The 21,004-nt window shown below is 34.6% G+C and overlaps 1 protein-coding gene across 1 annotated transcript in view; it reads right to left on the bottom strand.

The window, feature by feature from the left end:
• LOC139090688 (uncharacterized) overlaps window positions 1–21,004 on the bottom strand; it is a 78,598-nt gene that overhangs the window by 18,988 nt on the left and 38,606 nt on the right. Inside the window, exons 17-22 of the mRNA XM_070640489.1 lie at window positions 16,992–20,960; window positions 11,579–16,929; window positions 11,121–11,496; window positions 10,465–11,061; window positions 8,544–10,298; window positions 38–8,477 (exon numbers count right to left, since the gene is read on the bottom strand). Coding sequence (XP_070496590.1) covers window positions 38–8,477; window positions 8,544–10,298; window positions 10,465–11,061; window positions 11,121–11,496; window positions 11,579–16,929; window positions 16,992–20,960 — 20,488 coding nt within the window. The remainder of the gene's footprint in view (window positions 1–37; window positions 8,478–8,543; window positions 10,299–10,464; window positions 11,062–11,120; window positions 11,497–11,578; window positions 16,930–16,991; window positions 20,961–21,004) is intronic.

A 21,004-nucleotide genomic window follows, 5' to 3' on the forward strand; every position in this document is an offset into this window, starting at 1 on the left:
CGATCTTTGGCTGCTCAACTCAAACAATTATTTCGTCAATTTTCAACAATGACATCTTCTTTAATTTCGTCAATTGTGTCAGTTACAATTTCTTGAGTATCTTCGATCTTTGGTTCCTTAACCAAATCAGTTGGTTTTTCAACAATGATTTCTTCTTTTGTTTCGACAATTGTTTCAGTTTCAATTTCTTGGGTATCTTCGATCTTTGGCTGTTCAATCAACTCAATTATATTTTCAACAATGACTTCTTCTTTTGTTTCGTCAATTGTTTCAGTTACAATTTCTGGAGCGTCTTCGATCTTTGGTTCCTCAACCAACTCAATTACATTTTCAACAATGACGTCTTCTTTAATTTCGTCAATTGTTTCAGTTACAATTTCTTGAGCGTCTTCGATCTTTGGTCCCTCAACAAACTCAATTATATTTTCAACAATGACGTCTTCTTTAATTTCGTCAATTGTTTCAGTTACAATTTCTTGAGCGTCTTCGATCTTTGGTTCCTCAACCAACTCAATTACATTTTTAACAATGACGTCTTCTTTGATTTCGTCACTTGTTTTAGTTTCATATTCTTGAGTTTCTTCGATCTTTGATTCTTCAACCAATTCAGTTGGTTTTTCAACGAGGACCTCTTCTTTTGTTTCGTCAATTGTTTCAGTTACAATTTCTTGAGCGTCTTCGATCTTTGGTTCCTCAACCAACTCAATTACATTTTCTACAATGACGTCTTCTTTGATTTCGTCACTTGTGTTAGTTTCAATTTCTTGAGTTTCTTCGATCTTTGATTCTTCAACCAATTCAGTTGGTTTTTCAACGAGGACCTCTTCTTTTGTTTCGTCAATTGTTTCAGTTACAATTTCTTGAATGTCTTCGATCTTTGGCTGCTCAATTAACTCAATTATATTTTCAACAATGACGTCTTCTTTTGTTTCGTCAATTGTTTTGGTTTCAATTTCAGTATTTTTTTGACTGTCTTTTTTCTTAGATTGTTTTGCTATTTCTTTTGGCTTATTGAATGTTTGGAAATCAGATTTAATTTGAGATTGCTTTGACTCCAATAAAACTTCAGCATATGTTTTTGTCCTGTTTTCTTCGGTTATTTCTGTTGGATTTAGTTTTGATTCCATGACGTTGCCTTTGGTTCCATTGTTGATGTTTTCAGTACATTCTTCTTTTTTAAGATGTTTTTTCTTTTTGCGCTTATTTTTACTGTGTGAAGAATCGTCAACTATATTTTCTGTTTTTTCTTGAACTAAAACATTCAAGTCTAATTCAGTTTTTGGAGCTTCGACTTCCTTAATTGTTTTTTCAGTTATCAAATCCTTCTTTGCGGTATCCTTAAATATTTCACCATCAGAGGAACTATATTGTTGATCAGGAATCGATTTAAATTTGCTAAGACCACCAGAAGAATCAGGTAGTGTTTTAGAGAAAGTTGAGTCAATCAAAACTTCAGCAAATGATTTATTAAGCATCAAGTCTCCTGAATGTTCTTCAACACGTTTAAACATACTCAAATTATCATTGACCCTAGTATCAAAATCGAAGGATTTTGTCTTTTTCGGCTTACATTTCTTTCGTCCTTTCTCTTTAGGTAATGTTTTCATAAATGCTGGATCATCAGTTGCTCCAAAACTACTTTTATCAATATCAGGAGAATCTTCAAATTTTAATGATTCGATCGATTCAATTAAATTATCAGTAATTATGTCGTCTAATGATTTAGGCTCTCCTAGAGTCTTTTGAACTGGCTCAGCAATTTTCTCTAATATTATTTCTTCGACTATTTGCTCAATGAATTCTTTTTCAATTTCAGTGATCTCGGATGGTTTAATTGGTTCCGATTCTTCTGTCTTTTCAATATCAACTGATTTAGGCTCTTCAGGAATCTCTTGAACTGGTTCAACAATCTTCTCAACGATTGTTTCTTCGATTACTTGCTCAATGATTTCTTTTTCAATTTCAGTGATCTCGGATGGTTTAATTGGTTCCGAATCTTCTGTCTTTTCAATATCAACTGATTTAGGCTCTTCAGGAATCTCTTGAACTGGTTCAACAATCTTCTCAACGATTGTTTCTTCGATTACTTGCTCAATGATTTCTTTTTCAATTTCAGTGATCTCGGATGGTTTAATTGGTTCCGAATCTTCTGTCTTTTCAATATCAACTGATTTAAGCTCTTCAGGAATCTCTTGAACAGGTTCAGCAATCTTCTCAACGATTATTTCTTCGATTATTTGCTCAATGATTTCTTTTTCAATTTCAGTGATCTCGGATGGTTTAATTGGTTCCGAATCTTCTGTCTTTTCAATATCAACTGATTTAGGCTCTTCAGGAATCTCTTGAACTGGTTCAACAATCTTCTCAACGATTGTTTCTTCGACTATTTGCTCAATGATTTCTTTTTCAATTTCAGTGATCTCGGATGGTTTAATTGGTTCCGAATCTTCTGTCTTTTCAATATCAACTGATTTAGGCTCTTCAGGAATCTCTTGAACTGGTTCAGCAATCTTCTCAACGATTGTTTCTTCGATTACTTGCTCAATGATTTCTTTTTCAATTTCAGTGATCTCGGATGGTTTAATTGGTTCCGAATCTTCTGTCTTTTCAATATCAACTGATTTAGGCTCTTCAGGAATCTCTTGAACTGGTTCAACAATCTTCTCAACGATTGTTTCTTCGACTACTTGCTCAATGATTTCTTTTTCAATTTCAGTGATCTCGGATGGTTTAATTGGTTCCGAATCTTCTGTCTTTTCAATATCAACTGATTTAGGCTCTTCAGGAATCTCTTGAACTGGTTCAACAATCTTCTCAACGATTGTTTCTTCGACTATTTGCTCAATGATTTCTTTTTCAATTTCAGTGATCTCGGATGGTTTAATTGGTTCCGAATCTTCTGTCTTTTCAATATCAACTGATTTAGGCTCTTCAGGAATCTCTTGAACTGGTTCAACAATCTTCTCAACGATTGTTTCTTCGACTATTTGCTCAATGATTTCTTTTTCAATTTCAGTGATCTCGGATGGTTTAATTGGTTCCGAATCTTCTGTCTTTTCAATATCAACTGATTTAGGCTCTTCAGGAATCTCTTGAACTGGTTCAACAATCTTCTCAACGATTGTTTCTTCGACTATTTGCTCAATGATTTCTTTTTCAATTTCAGTGATCTCGGATGGTTTAATTGGTTCCGAATCTTCTGTCTTTTCAATATCAACTGATTTAGGCTCTTCAGGAATCTCTTGAACTGGTTCAACAATCTTCTCAACGATTGTTTCTTCGACTATTTGCTCAATGATTTCTTTTTCAATTTCAGTGATCTCGGATGGTTTAATTGGTTCCGAATCTTCTGTCTTTTCAATATCAACTGATTTAGGCTCTTCAGGAATCTCTTGAACTGGTTCAACAATCTTCTCAACGATTGTTTCTTCGACTATTTGCTCAATGATTTCTTTTTCAATTTCAGTGATCTCGGATGGTTTAATTGGTTCCGAATCTTCTGTCTTTTCAATATCAACTGATTTAGGCTCTTCAGGAATCTCTTGAACTGGTTCAACAATCTTCTCAACGATTGTTTCTTCGACTATTTGCTCAATGATTTCTTTTTCAATTTCAGTGATCTCGGATGGTTTAATTGGTTCCGAATCTTCTGTCTTTTCAATATCAACTGATTTAGGCTCTTCAGGAATCTCTTGAACTGGTTCAACAATCTTCTCAACGATTGTTTCTTCGACTATTTGCTCAATGATTTCTTTTTCAATTTCAGTGATCTCGGATGGTTTAATTGGTTCCGAATCTTCTGTCTTTTCAATATCAACTGATTTAGGCTCTTCAGGAATCTCTTGAACTGGTTCAACAATCTTCTCAACGATTGTTTCTTCGACTATTTGCTCAATGATTTCTTTTTCAATTTCAGTGATCTCGGATGGTTTAATTGATTCCGAATCTTCTGTCTTTTCAATATCAACTGATTTAGGCTCTTCAGGAATCTCTTGAACTGGTTCAACAATCTTCTCAACGATTGTTTCTTCGACTATTTGCTCAATGATTTCTTTTTCAATTTCAGTGATCTCGGATGGTTTAATTGGTTCCGAATCTTCTGTCTTTTCAATATCAACTGATTTAGGCTCTTCAGGAATCTCTTGAACTGGTTCAACAATCTTCTCAACGATTGTTTCTTCGACTACTTGCTCAATGATTTCTTTTTCAATTTCAGTGATCTCGGATGGTTTAATTGGTTCCGAATCTTCTGTCTTTTCAATATCAACTGATTTAGGCTCTTCAGGAATCTCTTGAACTGGTTCAACAATCTTCTCAACGATTGTTTCTTCGACTATTTGCTCAATGATTTCTTTTTCAATTTCAGTGATCTCGGATGGTTTAATTGGTTCCGAATCTTCTGTCTTTTCAATATCAACTGATTTAGGCTCTTCAGGAATCTCTTGAACTGGTTCAACAATCTTCTCAACGATTGTTTCTTCGACTATTTGCTCAATGATTTCTTTTTCAATTTCAGTGATCTCGGATGGTTTAATTGGTTCCGAATCTTCTGTCTTTTCAATATCAACTGATTTAGGCTCTTCAGGAATCTCTTGAACTGGTTCAACAATCTTCTCAACGATTGTTTCTTCGACTATTTGCTCAATGATTTCTTTTTCAATTTCAGTGATCTCGGATGGTTTAATTGGTTCCGAATCTTCTGTCTTTTCAATATCAACTGATTTAGGCTCTTCAGGAATCTCTTGAACTGGTTCAACAATCTTCTCAACGATTGTTTCTTCGACTATTTGCTCAATGATTTCTTTTTCAATTTCAGTGATCTCGGATGGTTTAATTGGTTCCGAATCTTCTGTCTTTTCAATATCAACTGATTTAGGCTCTTCAGGAATCTCTTGAACTGGTTCAACAATCTTCTCAACGATTGTTTCTTCGACTATTTGCTCAATGATTTCTTTTTCAATTTCAGTGATCTCGGATGGTTTAATTGATTCCGAATCTTCTGTCTTTTCAATATCAACTGATTTAGGCTCTTCAGGAATCTCTTGAACTGGTTCAACAATCTTCTCAACGATTGTTTCTTCGACTACTTGCTCAATGATTTCTTTTTCAATTTCAGTGATCTCGGATGGTTTAATTGGTTCCGAATCTTCTGTCTTTTCAATATCAACTGATTTAGGCTCTTCAGGAATCTCTTGAACTGGTTCAACAATCTTCTCAACGATTGTTTCTTCGACTACTTGCTCAATGATTTCTTTTTCAATTTCAGTGATCTCGGATGGTTTAATTGGTTCCGAATCTTCTGTCTTTTCAATATCAACTGATTTAGGCTCTTCAGGAATCTCTTGAACTGGTTCAACAATCTTCTCAACGATTGTTTCTTCGACTATTTGCTCAATGATTTCTTTTTCAATTTCAGTGATCTCGGATGGTTTAATTGATTCCGAATCTTCTGTCTTTTCAATATCAACTGATTTAGGCTCTTCAGGAATCTCTTGAACTGGTTCAACAATCTTCTCAACGATTGTTTCTTCGACTATTTGCTCAATGATTTCTTTTTCAATTTCAGTGATCTCGGATGGTTTAATTGATTCCGAATCTTCTGTCTTTTCAATATCAACTGATTTAGGCTCTTCAGGAATCTCTTGAACTGGTTCAACAATCTTCTCAACGATTGTTTCTTCGACTATTTGCTCAATGATTTCTTTTTCAATTTCAGTGATCTCGGATGGTTTAATTGGTTCCGAATCTTCTGTCTTTTCAATATCAACTGATTTAGGCTCTTCAGGAATCTCTTGAACTGGTTCAACAATCTTCTCAACGATTGTTTCTTCGACTACTTGCTCAATGATTTCTTTTTCAATTTCAGTGATCTCGGATGGTTTAATTGGTTCCGAATCTTCTGTCTTTTCAATATCAACTGATTTAGGCTCTTCAGGAATCTCTTGAACTGGTTCAACAATCTTCTCAACGATTGTTTCTTCGACTATTTGCTCAATGATTTCTTTTTCAATTTCAGTGATCTCGGATGGTTTAATTGGTTCCGAATCTTCTGTCTTTTCAATATCAACTGATTTAGGCTCTTCAGGAATCTCTTGAACTGGTTCAACAATCTTCTCAACGATTGTTTCTTCGACTATTTGCTCAATGATTTCTTTTTCAATTTCAGTGATCTCGGATGGTTTAATTGATTCCGAATCTTCTGTCTTTTCAATATCAACTGATTTAGGCTCTTCAGGAATCTCTTGAACTGGTTCAACAATCTTCTCAACGATTGTTTCTTCGACTATTTGCTCAATGATTTCTTTTTCAATTTCAGTGATCTCGGATGGTTTAATTGGTTCCGAATCTTCTGTCTTTTCAATATCAACTGATTTAGGCTCTTCAGGAATCTCTTGAACTGGTTCAACAATCTTCTCAACGATTGTTTCTTCGACTATTTGCTCAATGATTTCTTTTTCAATTTCAGTGATCTCGGATGGTTTAATTGGTTCCGAATCTTCTGTCTTTTCAATATCAACTGATTTAGGCTCTTCAGGAATCTCTTGAACTGGTTCAACAATCTTCTCAACGATTGTTTCTTCGACTACTTGCTCAATGATTTCTTTTTCAATTTCAGTGATCTCGGATGGTTTAATTGGTTCCGAATCTTCTGTCTTTTCAATATCAACTGATTTAGGCTCTTCAGGAATCTCTTGAACTGGTTCAACAATCTTCTCAACGATTGTTTCTTCGACTACTTGCTCAATGATTTCTTTTTCAATTTCAGTGATCTCGGATGGTTTAATTGGTTCCGAATCTTCTGTCTTTTCAATATCAACTGATTTAGGCTCTTCAGGAATCTCTTGAACTGGTTCAACAATCTTCTCAACGATTGTTTCTTCGACTACTTGCTCAATGATTTCTTTTTCAATTTCAGTGATCTCGGATGGTTTAATTGGTTCCGAATCTTCTGTCTTTTCAATATCAACTGATTTAGGCTCTTCAGGAATCTCTTGAACTGGTTCAACAATCTTCTCAACGATTGTTTCTTCGACTATTTGCTCAATGATTTCTTTTTCAATTTCAGTGATCTCGGATGGTTTAATTGGTTCCGAATCTTCTGTCTTTTCAATATCAACTGATTTAGGCTCTTCAGGAATCTCTTGAACTGGTTCAACAATCTTCTCAACGATTGTTTCTTCGACTACTTGCTCAATGATTTCTTTTTCAATTTCAGTGATCTCGGATGGTTTAATTGGTTCCGAATCTTCTGTCTTTTCAATATCAACTGATTTAGGCTCTTCAGGAATCTCTTGAACTGGTTCAACAATCTTCTCAACGATTGTTTCTTCGACTACTTGCTCAATGATTTCTTTTTCAATTTCAGTGATCTCGGATGACTTAATTGGTTCCGAATCTTCTGTCGTGTCAATTTCAACTGATTTAGGCTCTTCAGAAATCTCTTGAACTGGTTCAACAATCTTCTCAACGATTGTTTCTTCGACTATTTGCTCAATGATTTCTTTTTCAATTTCAGTGATCTCGGATGGTTTAATTGATTCCGAATCTTCTGTCTTTTCAATATCAACTGATTTAGGCTCTTCAGGAATCTCTTGAACTGGTTCAACAATCTTCTCAACGATTGTTTCTTCGACTACTTGCTCAATGATTTCTTTTTCAATTTCAGTGATCTCGGATGGTTTAATTGATTCCGAATCTTCTGTCTTTTCAATATCAACTGATTTAGGCTCTTCAGGAATCTCTTGAACTGGTTCAACAATCTTCTCAACGATTGTTTCTTCGACTATTTGCTCAATGATTTCTTTTTCAATTTCAGTGATCTCGGATGGTTTAATTGGTTCCGAATCTTCTGTCTTTTCAATATCAACTGATTTAGGCTCTTCAGGAATCTCTTGAACTGGTTCAACAATCTTCTCAACGATTGTTTCTTCGACTACTTGCTCAATGATTTCTTTTTCAATTTCAGTGATCTCGGATGGTTTAATTGGTTCCGAATCTTCTGTCTTTTCAATATCAACTGATTTAGGCTCTTCAGGAATCTCTTGAACTGGTTCAACAATCTTCTCAACGATTGTTTCTTCGACTACTTGCTCAATGATTTCTTTTTCAATTTCAGTGATCTCGGATGGTTTAATTGATTCCGAATCTTCTGTCTTTTCAATATCAACTGATTTAGGCTCTTCAGGAATCTCTTGAACTGGTTCAACAATCTTCTCAACGATTGTTTCTTCGACTACTTGCTCAATGATTTCTTTTTCAATTTCAGTGATCTCGGATGGTTTAATTGGTTCCGAATCTTCTGTCTTTTCAATATCAACTGATTTAGGCTCTTCAGGAATCTCTTGAACTGGTTCAACAATCTTCTCAACGATTGTTTCTTCGACTATTTGCTCAATGATTTCTTTTTCAATTTCAGTGATCTCGGATGGTTTAATTGGTTCCGAATCTTCTGTCTTTTCAATATCAACTGATTTAGGCTCTTCAGGAATCTCTTGAACTGGTTCAACAATCTTCTCAACGATTGTTTCTTCGATTTGCTCAATGATTTCTTTTTCAATTTCAGTGATCTCGGATGGTTTAATTGGTTCCGAATCTTCTGTCTTTTCAATATCAACTGATTTAGGCTCTTCAGGAATCTCTTGAACTGGTTCAACAATCTTCTCAACGATTGTTTCTTCGACTATTTGCTCAATGATTTCTTTTTCAATTTCAGTGATCTCGGATGGTTTAATTGGTTCCGAATCTTCTGTCTTTTCAATATCAACTGATTTAGGCTCTTCAGGAATCTCTTGAACTGGTTCAACAATCTTCTCAACGATTGTTTCTTCGACTACTTGCTCAATGATTTCTTTTTCAATTTCAGTGATCTCGGATGGTTTAATTGGTTCCGAATCTTCTGTCTTTTCAATATCAACTGATTTAGGCTCTTCAGGAATCTCTTGAACTGGTTCAGCAATCTTCTCAACGATTGTTTCTTCGACTACTTGCTCAATGATTTCTTTTTCAATTTCAGTGATCTCGGATGGTTTAATTGATTCCGAATCTTCTGTCTTTTCAATATCAACTGATTTAGGCTCTTCAGGAATCTCTTGAACTGGTTCAACAATCTTCTCAACGATTATTTCTTCGACTACTTGCTCAATGATTTCTTTTTCAATTTCAGTGATCTCGGATGGTTTAATTGGTTCCGAATCTTCTGTCTTTTCAATATCAACTGATTTAGGCTCTTCAGGAATCTCTTGAACTGGTTCAACAATCTTCTCAACGATTATTTCTTCGACTACTTGCTCAATGATTTCTTTTTCAATTTCAGTGATCTCGGATGGTTTAATTGGTTCCGAATCTTCTGTCTTTTCAATATCAACTGATTTAGGCTCTTCAGGAATCTCTTGAACTGGTTCAGCAATTTTCTCAACGATTGTTTCTTCGATTACTTGCTCAATGATTTCTTTTTCAATTTCAGTGATCTCGGATGGTTTAATTGGTTCCGATTCTTCTGTCTTTTCAATATCAACTGATTTAGACTCTTCAGGAATCTCTTGAACTGGTTCTGCAATTTTCTCAACGATTGTTTCTTCGATTACTTGCTCAATGATTTCTTTTTCAATTTTAGTGATCTCGGATGGTTTAATTGCTTCCGATTCTACTGTCTTTTCAATATCAATTGATTTAGACTCTTCAATAGTTTCAATTTCAATTTCTTGGGTATCTTCGATTTTTGGTTGCTCAATTAACTCAATTATATTTTCAACAATGACGTCTTCTTTGATTTCGTCACTTGTTTTAGTTTCATATTCTTGAGTTTCTACGATCTTTGATTCTTCAACCAATTCAGCTGGTTTTTCAACGAGGACCTCTTCTATTGCTTCGTCAATTGTTTTAGTTACAATTTCTTGAATATCTTCGAACTTTGGCTGCTCAATTAACTCAATTATATTTTCAACAATGACGTCTTCTTTTGTTTCGTCACTTGTGTTAGTTTCAATTTCTTGAGTTTCTTCGATCTTTGATTCTTCAACCAATTCAGTTGGTTTTTCAACGAGGACCTCTTCTTTTGTTTCGTCAATTGTTTCAGTTACAATTTCTTGAATGTCTTCGATCTTTGGCTGCTCAATTAACTCAATTATATTTTCAACAATGACGTCTTCTTTTGTTTCGTCACTTGTGTTAGTTTCAATTTCTTGAGTTTCTTCGATCTTTGATTCTTCAACCAATTCAGTTGGTTTTTCAACGAGGACCTCTTCTTTTGTTTCGTCAATTGTTTCAGTTACAATTTCTTGAATGTCTTCGATCTTTGGCTTCCTCAATTAACTCAATTATATTTTCAACAATGACGTTTTAATTTCAGTATTCTTTGATTTTGATTCTTCAACCAATTCAGTTGTTTTTCAATGAGGAAATCTTGTTTTCAATTGTTTCAATTTCTTGAGTTTCTTTAATTTTCGATCTTTGATTTTCTTCAACCAATTCAGTTGGTTTTTCAACGAGGACCTCTTCTTTTGTTTCGTCAATTGTTTTAGTTACAATTTCTTGAGTATCTTCGATCTTTGGCTGCTCAATTAACTCAATTATATTTTCAACAATGACGTCTCCTTTAATTTCGTCACTTGTTTTAGTTTCATATTCTTGAGTTTCTTCGATCTTTGATTCTTCAACCAATTCAGTTGGTTTTTCAACGAGGACCTCTTCTTTTGTTTCGTCAATTGTTTCAGTTACAATTTCTTGAATGTCTTCGATCTTTGGCTGCTCAGTTAACTCAATTTTATTTTCAACAATGACGTCTTCTTTTGTTTCGTCAATTGTTTTGGTTTCAATTTCAGTATTTTTCTGACTGTCTTTTTTCTTAGATTGTTTTGCTATTTCTTTTGGCTTATTGAATGTTTGGAAATCAGATTTAATTTGAGATTGCTTTGACTCCAATAAAACTTCAGCATATGTTTTTGTCCTGTTTTCTTCGGTTATTTCTGTTGGATTTAGTTTTGATTCCATGACGTTGCCTTTGGTTCCATTGTTGATGTTTTCAGTACATTCTTCTTTTTTAAGATGTTTTTTCTTTTTGCGCTTATTTTTACTGTGTGAAGAATCGTCAACTATATTTTCTGTTTTTCTTGAACTAAAACATTCAAGTCTAATTCAGTTTTTGGAGCTTCGACTTCCTTAATTGTTTTTTCAGTTATCAAATCCTTCTTTGCGGTATCCTTAAATATTTCACCATCAGAGGAACTATATTGTTGATCAGGAATCGATTTAAATTTGCTAAGACCACCAGAAGAATCAGGTAGTGTTTTAGAGAAAGTTGAGTCAATCAAAACTTCAGCAAATGATTTATTAAGCATCAAGTCTCCTGAATGTTCTTCAACACGTTTAAACATACTCAAATTATCATTGACCCTAGTATCAAAATCGAAGGATTTTGTCTTTTTCGGCTTACATTTCTTTCGTCCTTTCTCTTTAGGTAATGTTTTCATAAATGCTGGATCATCAGTTGCTCCAAAACTACTTTTATCAATATCAGGAGAATCTTCAAATTTTAATGATTCGATCGATTCAATTAAATTATCAGTAATTATCGTCTAACGATTTAGGCTCTCCTAGAGTCTTTTGAACTGGCTCAGCAATTTTCTCTAATATTATTTCTTCGACTATTTGCTCAATGAATTCTTTTTCAATTTCAGTGATCTCGGATGGTTTAATTGGTTCCGAATCTTCTGTCTTTTCAATATCAACTGATTTAGGCTCTTCAGGAATCTCTTGAACTGGTTCAGCAATCTTCTCAACGATTGTTTCTTCGATTACTTGCTCAATGATTTCTTTTTCAATTTCAGTGATCTCGGATGGTTTAATTGGTTCCGAATCTTCTGTCTTTTCAATATCAACTGATTTAGGCTCTTCAGGAATCTCTTGAACTGGTTCAGCAATCTTCTCAACGATTGTTTCTTCGATTACTTGCTCAATGATTTCTTTTTCAATTTCAGTGATCTCGGATGGTTTAATTGGTTCCGAATCTTCTGTCTTTTCAATATCAACTGATTTAAGCTCTTCAGGAATCTCTTGAACAGGTTCAGCAATCTTCTCAACGATTGTTTCTTCGATTACTTGCTCAATGATTTCTTTTTCAATTTCAGTGATCTCGGATGGTTTAATTGGTTCCGAATCTTCTGTCTTTTCAATATCAACTGATTTAAGCTCTTCAGGAATCTCTTGAACAGGTTCAGCAATCTTCTCAACGATTGTTTCTTCGATTACTTGCTCAATGATTTCATTTTTAATTTCAGTGATCTCGGATGGTTTAATTGGTTCCGAATCTTCTGTCTTTTCAATATCAACTGATTTAGGCTCTTCAGGAATCTCTTGAACTGGTTCAGCAATCTTCTCAACGATTGTTTCTTCGATTACTTGCTCAATGATTTCTTTTTCAATTTCAGTGATCTCGGATGGTTTAATTGGTTCCGAATCTTCTGTCTTTTCAATATCAACTGATTTAGGCTCTTCAGGAATCTCTTGAACTGGTTCAGCAATCTTCTCAACGATTGTTTCTTCGATTACTTGCTCAATGATTTCTTTTTCAATTTCAGTGATCTCGGATGGTTTAATTGGTTCCGAATCTTCTGTCTTTTCAATATCAACTGATTTAGGCTCTTCAGGAATCTCTTGAACTGGTTCAGCAATCTTCTCAACGATTGTTTCTTCGATTACTTGCTCAATGATTTCTTTTTCAATTTCAGTGATCTCGGATGGTTTAATTGGTTCCGAATCTTCTGTCTTTTCAATATCAACTGATTTAGGCTCTTCAGGAATCTCTTGAACTGGTTCAGCAATTTTCTCAACGATTGTTTCTTCGATTACTTGCTCAATGATTTCTTTTTCAATTTCAGTGATCTCGGATGGTTTAATTGGTTCCGAATCTTCTGTCTTTTCAATATCAACTGATTTAGGCTCTTCAGGAATCTCTTGAACTGGTTCAACAATCTTCTCAACGATTGTTTCTTCGATTACTTGCTCAATGATTTCTTTTTCAATTTCAGTGATCTCGGATGGTTTAATTGGTTCCGAATCTTCTGTCTTTTCAATATCAACTGATTTAGGCTCTTCAGGAATCTCTTGAACTGGTTCAGCAATCTTCTCAACGATTGTTTCTTCGATTACTTGCTCAATGATTTCTTTTTCAATTTCAGTGATCTCGGATGGTTTAATTGGTTCCGAATCTTCTGTCTTTTCAATATCAACTGATTTAGGCTCTTCAGGAATCTCTTGAACTGGTTCAGCAATTTTCTCAACGATTGTTTCTTCGATTACTTGCTCAATGATTTCTTTTTCAATTTCAGTGATCTCGGATGGTTTAATTGGTTCCGAATCTTCTGTCTTTTCAATATCAACTGATTTAGGCTCTTCAGGAATCTCTTGAACTGGTTCAGCAATTTTCTCAACGATTGTTTCTTCGATTACTTGCTCAATGATTTCTTTTTCAATTTCAGTGATCTCGGATGGTTTAATTGGTTCCGAATCTTCTGTCTTTTCAATATCAACTGATTTAGGCTCTTCAGGAATCTCTTGAACTGGTTCAGCAATTTTCTCAACGATTGTTTCTTCGATTACTTGCTCAATGATTTCTTTTTCAATTTCAGTGATCTCGGATGGTTTAATTGGTTCCGAATCTTCTGTCTTTTCAATATCAACTGATTTAGGCTCTTCAGGAATCTCTTGAACTGGTTCAGCAATCTTCTCAACGATTGTTTCTTCGATTACTTGCTCAATGATTTCTTTTTCAATTTCAGTGATCTCGGATGGTTTAATTGGTTCCGAATCTTCTGTCTTTTCAATATCAACTGATTTAGGCTCTTCAGGAATCTCTTGAACTGGTTCAGCAATTTTCTCAACGATTGTTTCTTCGATTACTTGCTCAATGATTTCTTTTTCAATTTCAGTGATCTCGGATGGTTTAATTGGTTCCGAATCTTCTGTCTTTTCAATATCAACTGATTTAGGCTCTTCAGGAATCTCTTGAACTGGTTCAGCAATTTTCTCAACGATTGTTTCTTCGATTACTTGCTCAATGATTTCTTTTTCAATTTCAGTGATCTCGGATGGTTTAATTGGTTCCGAATCTTCTGTCTTTTCAATATCAACTGATTTAGGCTCTTCAGGAATCTCTTGAACTGGTTCAGCAATTTTCTCAACGATTGTTTCTTCGATTACTTGCTCAATGATTTCTTTTTCAATTTCAGTGATCTCGGTTGGTTCAATTGGTTCCGAATCTGCTGTCTTTTCAATATCAACTGATTTAGGCTCTTCAGGAATCTCTTGAACTGGTTCAACAATCTTCTCAACGATTGTTTCTTCGATTACTTGCTCAATGATTTCTTTTTCAATTTCAGTGATCTCGGATGGTTTAATTGGTTCCGAATCTTCTGTCTTTTCAATATCAACTGATTTAGGCTCTTCAGGAATCTCTTGAACTGGTTCAGCAATCTTCTCAACGATTGTTTCTTCGATTACTTGCTCAATGATTTCTTTTTCAATTTCAGTGATCTCGGATGGTTCAATTGGTTCCGAATCTGCTGTCTTTTCAATATCAACTGATTTAGGCTCTTCAGGAATCTCTTGAACTGGTTCAGCAATTTTCTCAACGATTGTTTCTTCGATTACTTGCTCAATGATTTCTTTTTCAATTTCAGTGATCTCGGATGGTTTAATTGATTCCGAATCTTCTGTCTTCTCAATATCAACTGATTTAGGTTCTTCAGGAATCTCTTGAACTGGTTCAGCAATTTTCGCAACGATTGTTTCTTCGACTACTTGCTCAATGATTTCTTTTTCAATTTCAGTGATCTCGGATGGTTTAATTGGTTCCGAATCTTCTGTCTTTTCAATATCAACTGATTTAGGCTCTTCAGGAATCTCTTGAACTGGTTCAGCAATTTTCTCAACGATTGTTTCTTCGATTACTTGCTCAATGATTTCTTTTTCAATTTCAGTGATCTCGGATGGTTCAATTGGTTCCGAATCTGCTGTCTTTTCAATATCAACTGATTTAGGCTCTTCAGGAATCTCTTGAACTGGTTCAGCAATTTTCTCAACGATTGTTTCTTCGATTACTTGCTCAATGATTTCTTTTTCAATTTCAGTGATCTCGGATGGTTCAATTGGTTCCGAATCTTCTGTCTTTTCAATATCAACTGATTTAAGCTCTTCAGGAATCTCTTGAACTGGTTCAGCAATTTTCTCAACGATTGTTTCTTCGATTACTTGCTCAATGATTTCTTTTTCAATTTCAGTGATCTCGGATGGTTTAATTGGTTCCGAATCTGCTGTCTTTTCAATATCAACTGATTTAGGCTCTTCAGGAATCTCTTGAACTGGTTCAGCAATTTTCTCAACGATTGTTTCTTCGATTACTTGCTCAATGATTTCTTTTTCAATTTCAGTGATCTCGGATGGTTCAATTGGTTCCGAATCTGCTGTCTTTTCAATATCAACTGATTTAGGCTCTTCAGGAATCTCTTGAACTGGTTCAGCAATTTTCTCAACGATTGTTTCTTCGATTACTTGCTCAATGATTTCTTTTTCAATTTCAGTGATCTCGGATGGTTCAATTGGTTCCGAATCTGCTGTCTTTTCAATATCAACTGATTTAGGCTCTTCAGGAATCTCTTGAACTGGTTCAGCAATTTTCTCAACGATTGTTTCTTCGATTACTTGCTCAATGATTTCTTTTTCAATTTCAGTGATCTCGGATGATTCAATTGGTTCCGAATCTGCTGTCTTTTCAATATCAACTGATTTAGGCTCTTCAGGAATCTCTTGAACTGGTTCAGCAATTTTCTCAACGATTGATTTTTCGACTACTTGTTCAATGGTTTTGTTTTTAATATCTTTGATTTCAGTTTTTTTTGTTGATTCTAGTTCTTCTGAATTCTCAATTTCAACTGATTTAGGTTCTTTAGAAAACTCTTGATCACTGATTTGGTTTTTAATTTCATAATTTTTTGATGGTTTTGTGATCTTATTTTTTTCTGTTTTTTGATTAATTTCGCTTACAACTTGAGCATATGTTTTTAATTCTGAAATTTTGGTTTCGTTATTTTCGACTTTTGTATATACACTTTCGTTTTCATCATTGGTTTTATGTTTTCTCTGTGATTTTGTTTTCTTTTGTTGTTTTCTATTTTCTTTTTTGCTTGCAATATCAATAGGTTGTTCAGAATTTTTTTCTTCTGATGCTGTTTCTTCTGATATTGTTTCTTTTTTTGAACCTTCTTCAGAAACTGTGCGCATTTCCACTGCTTCAGTTAAGCTTTGTGATGGAATTTCAACAGTGTTTTTGATTTTGTTGTCGTTGTTTGATTCAATTTTGTGTAACTGTTTTGGACTTTTTGCAGGGAATTCGTCAAAAGATTGTTTTGATATTAGATCGTTCTTTAATGCTTTTTGCTGATCTATTTCTTTTCTTAGAACATCCGCATATGATGTTTTTAAACTGTTTTCATTTGAAGCTAAATTTGAGTTTTCTTCAGTTTTCATAGGCTCCGTTTTTGAGTCACTTTCAGATTCTAATGACTTTGTTTTTCTTAATTTTCTATGTTTTTGGTTGTCATTCATTTGTATTGGTTTATTCATTTTCTTCTGTGAAGTTTCACCAATGCCAGGAGTACAAATTTCAAGTTTTACTTTTTTCATAGATTTTTTAGATTGGAGAACAGTTTCATCTTCAATTTGATTATTTGACTTCACTTCAGTTGATTTTGACTCATCAAAAGGTAAATTAATTTGTTTCTCTTTTAAGACCTCTGCATAGCTAAATTCTGTGGAACATTTACTTGGTTCAGCATTTATCTTCGTAAAAACATTCAAGCTATTATTTTGGGCTACGTTTTCTGAATCAAACGATTTTGATTTGACGTTTTGATTCTTTTTTCTTTTCATGCGATTCTCAAATTTAGGTCTTTAATAGTTTTTTCAACATGACGTCTTCTGTTGCTTCTTCAACTTGCTTTTTTATCTTTGCGTTTTTCCATCATTGTCGGATCAACAATTTGATTGAAAATTTGATGCGAATTCTCAAATTTAGGTGCTTTAATTGAATCAGTTACAATTTCAGCGTTTTCTTGACTATCTTCGGTCTTTGGTTCCTCAACCAACTCAATTGTCTTTTCTACAATTAATTCTTCTTTTGCTTCTTCAACTGTTTCAGTTACAATTTCTTGACTGTCTTCGGTCTTTGGTTCCTCAACCAACTCAATAGTTTTTTCAACTTTGACGTCTTCTGTTGCTTCTTCAACTGTTTCAGTTACAATTTCTTGACTGTCTTCGGTCTTTGGTTCCTCAACCAACTCAATAGTTTTTTCAACTGTGACGTCTTCTGTTGCTTCTTCAACTGTTTCAGTTACAATTTCTTGACTGTCTTCGGTCTTTGGTTCCTCAACCAACTCAATAGTTTTTTCAACTTTGACGTCTTCTGTTGCTTCTTCAACTGTTTCAGTTACAATTTCTTGACTGTCTTCGGTCTTTGGTTCCTCAACCAACTCAATAGTTTTTTCAACTTTGACGTCTTCTGTTGCTTCTTCAACTGTTTCAGTTACAATTTCTTGACTGTCTTCGGTCTTTGGTTCCTCAACCAACTCAATAGTTTTTTCAACTTTGACGTCTTCTGTTGCTTCTTCAACTGTTTCAGTTACAATTTCTTGACTGTCTTCGGTCTTTGGTTCCTCAACCAACTCAATAGTTTTTTCAACTTTGACGTCTTCTGTTGCTTCTTCAACTGTTTCAGTTACAATTTCTTGACTGTCTTCGGTCTTTGGTTCCTCAACCAACTCAATAGTTTTTTCAACTTTGACGTCTTCTGTTGCTTCTTCAACTGTTTCAGTTACAATTTCTTGACTGTCTTCGGTCTTTGGTTCCTCAACCAACTCAATAGTTTTTTCAACTTTGACGTCTTCTGTTGCTTCTTCAACTGTTTCAGTTACAATTTCTTGACTGTCTTCGGTCTTTGGTTCCTCAACCAACTCAATAGTTTTTTCAACTTTGACGTCTTCTGTTGCTTCTTCAACTGTTTCAGTTACAATTTCTTGACTGTCTTCGGTCTTTGGTTCCTCAACCAACTCAATAGTTTTTTCAACTTTGACGTCTTCTGTTGCTTCTTCAACTGTTTCAGTTACAATTTCTTGACTGTCTTCGGTCTTTGGTTCCTCAACCAACTCAATAGTTTTTTCAACTTTGACGTCTTCTGTTGCTTCTTCAACTGTTTCAGTTACAATTTCTTGACTGTCTTCGGTCTTTGGTTCCTCAACCAACTCAATAGTTTTTTCAACTTTGACGTCTTCTGTTGCTTCTTCAACTGTTTCAGTTACAATTTCTTGACTGTCTTCGGTCTTTGGTTCCTCAACCAACTCAATAGTTTTTTCAACTTTGACGTCTTCTGTTGCTTCTTCAACTGTTTCAGTTACAATTTCTTGACTGTCTTCGGTCTTTGGTTCCTCAACCAACTCAATAGTTTTTTCAACTTTGACGTCTTCTGTTGCTTCTTCAACTGTTTCAGTTACAATTTCTTGACTGTCTTCGGTCTTTGGTTCCTCAACCAACTCAATAGTTTTTTCAACTTTGACGTCTTCTGTTGCTTCTTCAACTGTTTCAGTTACAATTTCTTGACTGTCTTCGGTCTTTGGTTCCTCAACCAACTCAATAGTTTTTTCAACTTTGACGTCTTCTGTTGCTTCTTCAACTGTTTCAGTTACAATTTCTTGACTGTCTTCGGTCTTTGGTTCCTCAACCAACTCAATAGTTTTTTCAACTTTGACGTCTTCTGTTGCTTCTTCAACTGTTTCAGTTACAATTTCTTGACTGTCTTCGGTCTTTGGTTCCTCAACCAACTCAATAGTTTTTTCAACTTTGACGTCTTCTGTTGCTTCTTCAACTGTTTCAGTTACAATTTCTTGACTGTCTTCGGTCTTTGGTTCCTCAACCAACTCAATAGTTTTTTCAACTTTGACGTCTTCTGTTGCTTCTTCAACTGTTTCAGTTACAATTTCTTGACTGTCTTCGGTCTTTGGTTCCTCAACCAACTCAATAGTTTTTTCAACTTTGACGTCTTCTGTTGCTTCTTCAACTGTTTCAGTTACAATTTCTTGACTGTCTTCGGTCTTTGGTTCCTCAACCAACTCAATAGTTTTTTCAACTTTGACGTCTTCTGTTGCTTCTTCAACTGTTTCAGTTACAATTTCTTGACTGTCTTCGGTCTTTGGTTCCTCAACCAACTCAATAGTTTTTTCAACTTTGACGTCTTCTGTTGCTTCTTCAACTGTTTCAGTTACAATTTCTTGACTGTCTTCGGTCTTTGGTTCCTCAACCAACTCAATAGTTTTTTCAACTTTGACGTCTTCTGTTGCTTCTTCAACTGTTTCAGTTACAATTTCTTGACTGTCTTCGGTCTTTGGTTCCTCAACCAACTCAATAGTTTTTTCAACTTTGACGTCTTCTGTTGCTTCTTCAACTGTTTCAGTTACAATTTCTTGACTGTCTTCGGTCTTTGGTTCCTCAACCAACTCAATAGTTTTTTCAACTTTGACGTCTTCTGTTGCTTCTTCAACTGTTTCAGTTACAATTTCTTGACTGTCTTCGGTCTTTGGTTCCTCAACCAACTCAATAGTTTTTTCAACTTTGACGTCTTCTGTTGCTTCTTCAACTGTTTCAGTTACAATTTCTTGACTGTCTTCGGTCTTTGGTTCCTCAACCAACTCAATAGTTTTTTCAACTTTGACGTCTTCTGTTGCTTCTTCAACTGTTTCAGTTACAATTTCTTGACTGTCTTCGGTCTTTGGTTCCTCAACCAACTCAATAGTTTTTTCAACTTTGACGTCTTCTGTTGCTTCTTCAACTGTTTCAGTTACAATTTCTTGACTGTCTTCGGTCTTTGGTTCCTCAACCAACTCAATAGTTTTTTCAACTTTGACGTCTTCTGTTGCTTCTTCAACTGTTTCAGTTAAAATTTCTTGACTGTCTTCGGTCTTTGGTTCCTCAACCAACTCAATTGTCTTTTCTACAATTAATTCTTCTTTTGCTTCTTCAACTGTTTCAGTTACAATTTCTTGACTGTCTTCGGTCTTTGGTTCCTCAACCAACTCAATAATTTTTTCAACTTTGACGTCTTCTGTTGCTTCTTCAACTGTTTCAGTTAAAATTTCTTGACTGTCTTCGGTCTTTGGTTCCTCAACCAACTCAATAGTTTTTTCAACTGTGACGTCTTCTGTTGCTTCTTCAACTGTTTCAGTTACAATTTCTTGACTGTCTTCGGTCTTTGGTTCCTCAACCAACTCAATAGTTTTTTCAACTTTGACGTCTTCTGTTGCTTCTTCAACTGTTTCAGTTACAATTTTTTGACTGTCTTCGGTCTTTGGTTCCTCAACCAACTCAATAACTTGTTTCTCGTCGTTTTGTGTTGAGATTTCGGGTGCTAATTTTGTGTCCGAACCTTTATGTTGATTACGTTTTTCTTTGCTATTTGCATCTTCAGATATTTCAATATCGTGAATTTTTTGTTTTGATCCTGTATGTTTTCGCTTTGATTTCTTTTTAATTTTGGAAGTATCATCTGTTTGATATTCTTCCAATTTTAAACTTTCTTTTTTATTTTGTTTACTTGGTTTTTCCAACGTTATTTTGGTAGTAATTTTACTAAAGATTTTTGATATTGGGCTTACTGATGCCTCTTTATCGTCTTTAATTATATAGTCAACAATTACTGTTTCAGATTGCTCTAAAACTATTTCTTTGTCGTCAGATTCTGTATGTTCTATGTCATCATTTTCAAAATCTAATTTTTTAGATCCAGTGTCTAAAATTTCTAAGTTACTACAAACATCAAAAGGTTTTTTAAAAGATTTTTCGGGTATAAAATGTGTTTTGGGAATATGTGCTGTTTCATCTAATAATAGACATGTATCATTAATATTTTGGACTGATTTTTCCTGTTTGGAATGATTATTAAGAAAAGTAAAATATAATTGATTTT

This window comes from Chironomus tepperi, unplaced genomic scaffold (genome assembly GCF_022539635.2).
Source record: "Chironomus tepperi strain 1889 unplaced genomic scaffold, CSIRO-AGI_Ctep_v1 contig_219, whole genome shotgun sequence".
NCBI lineage: Eukaryota > Metazoa > Arthropoda > Insecta > Diptera > Chironomidae > Chironomus > Chironomus tepperi.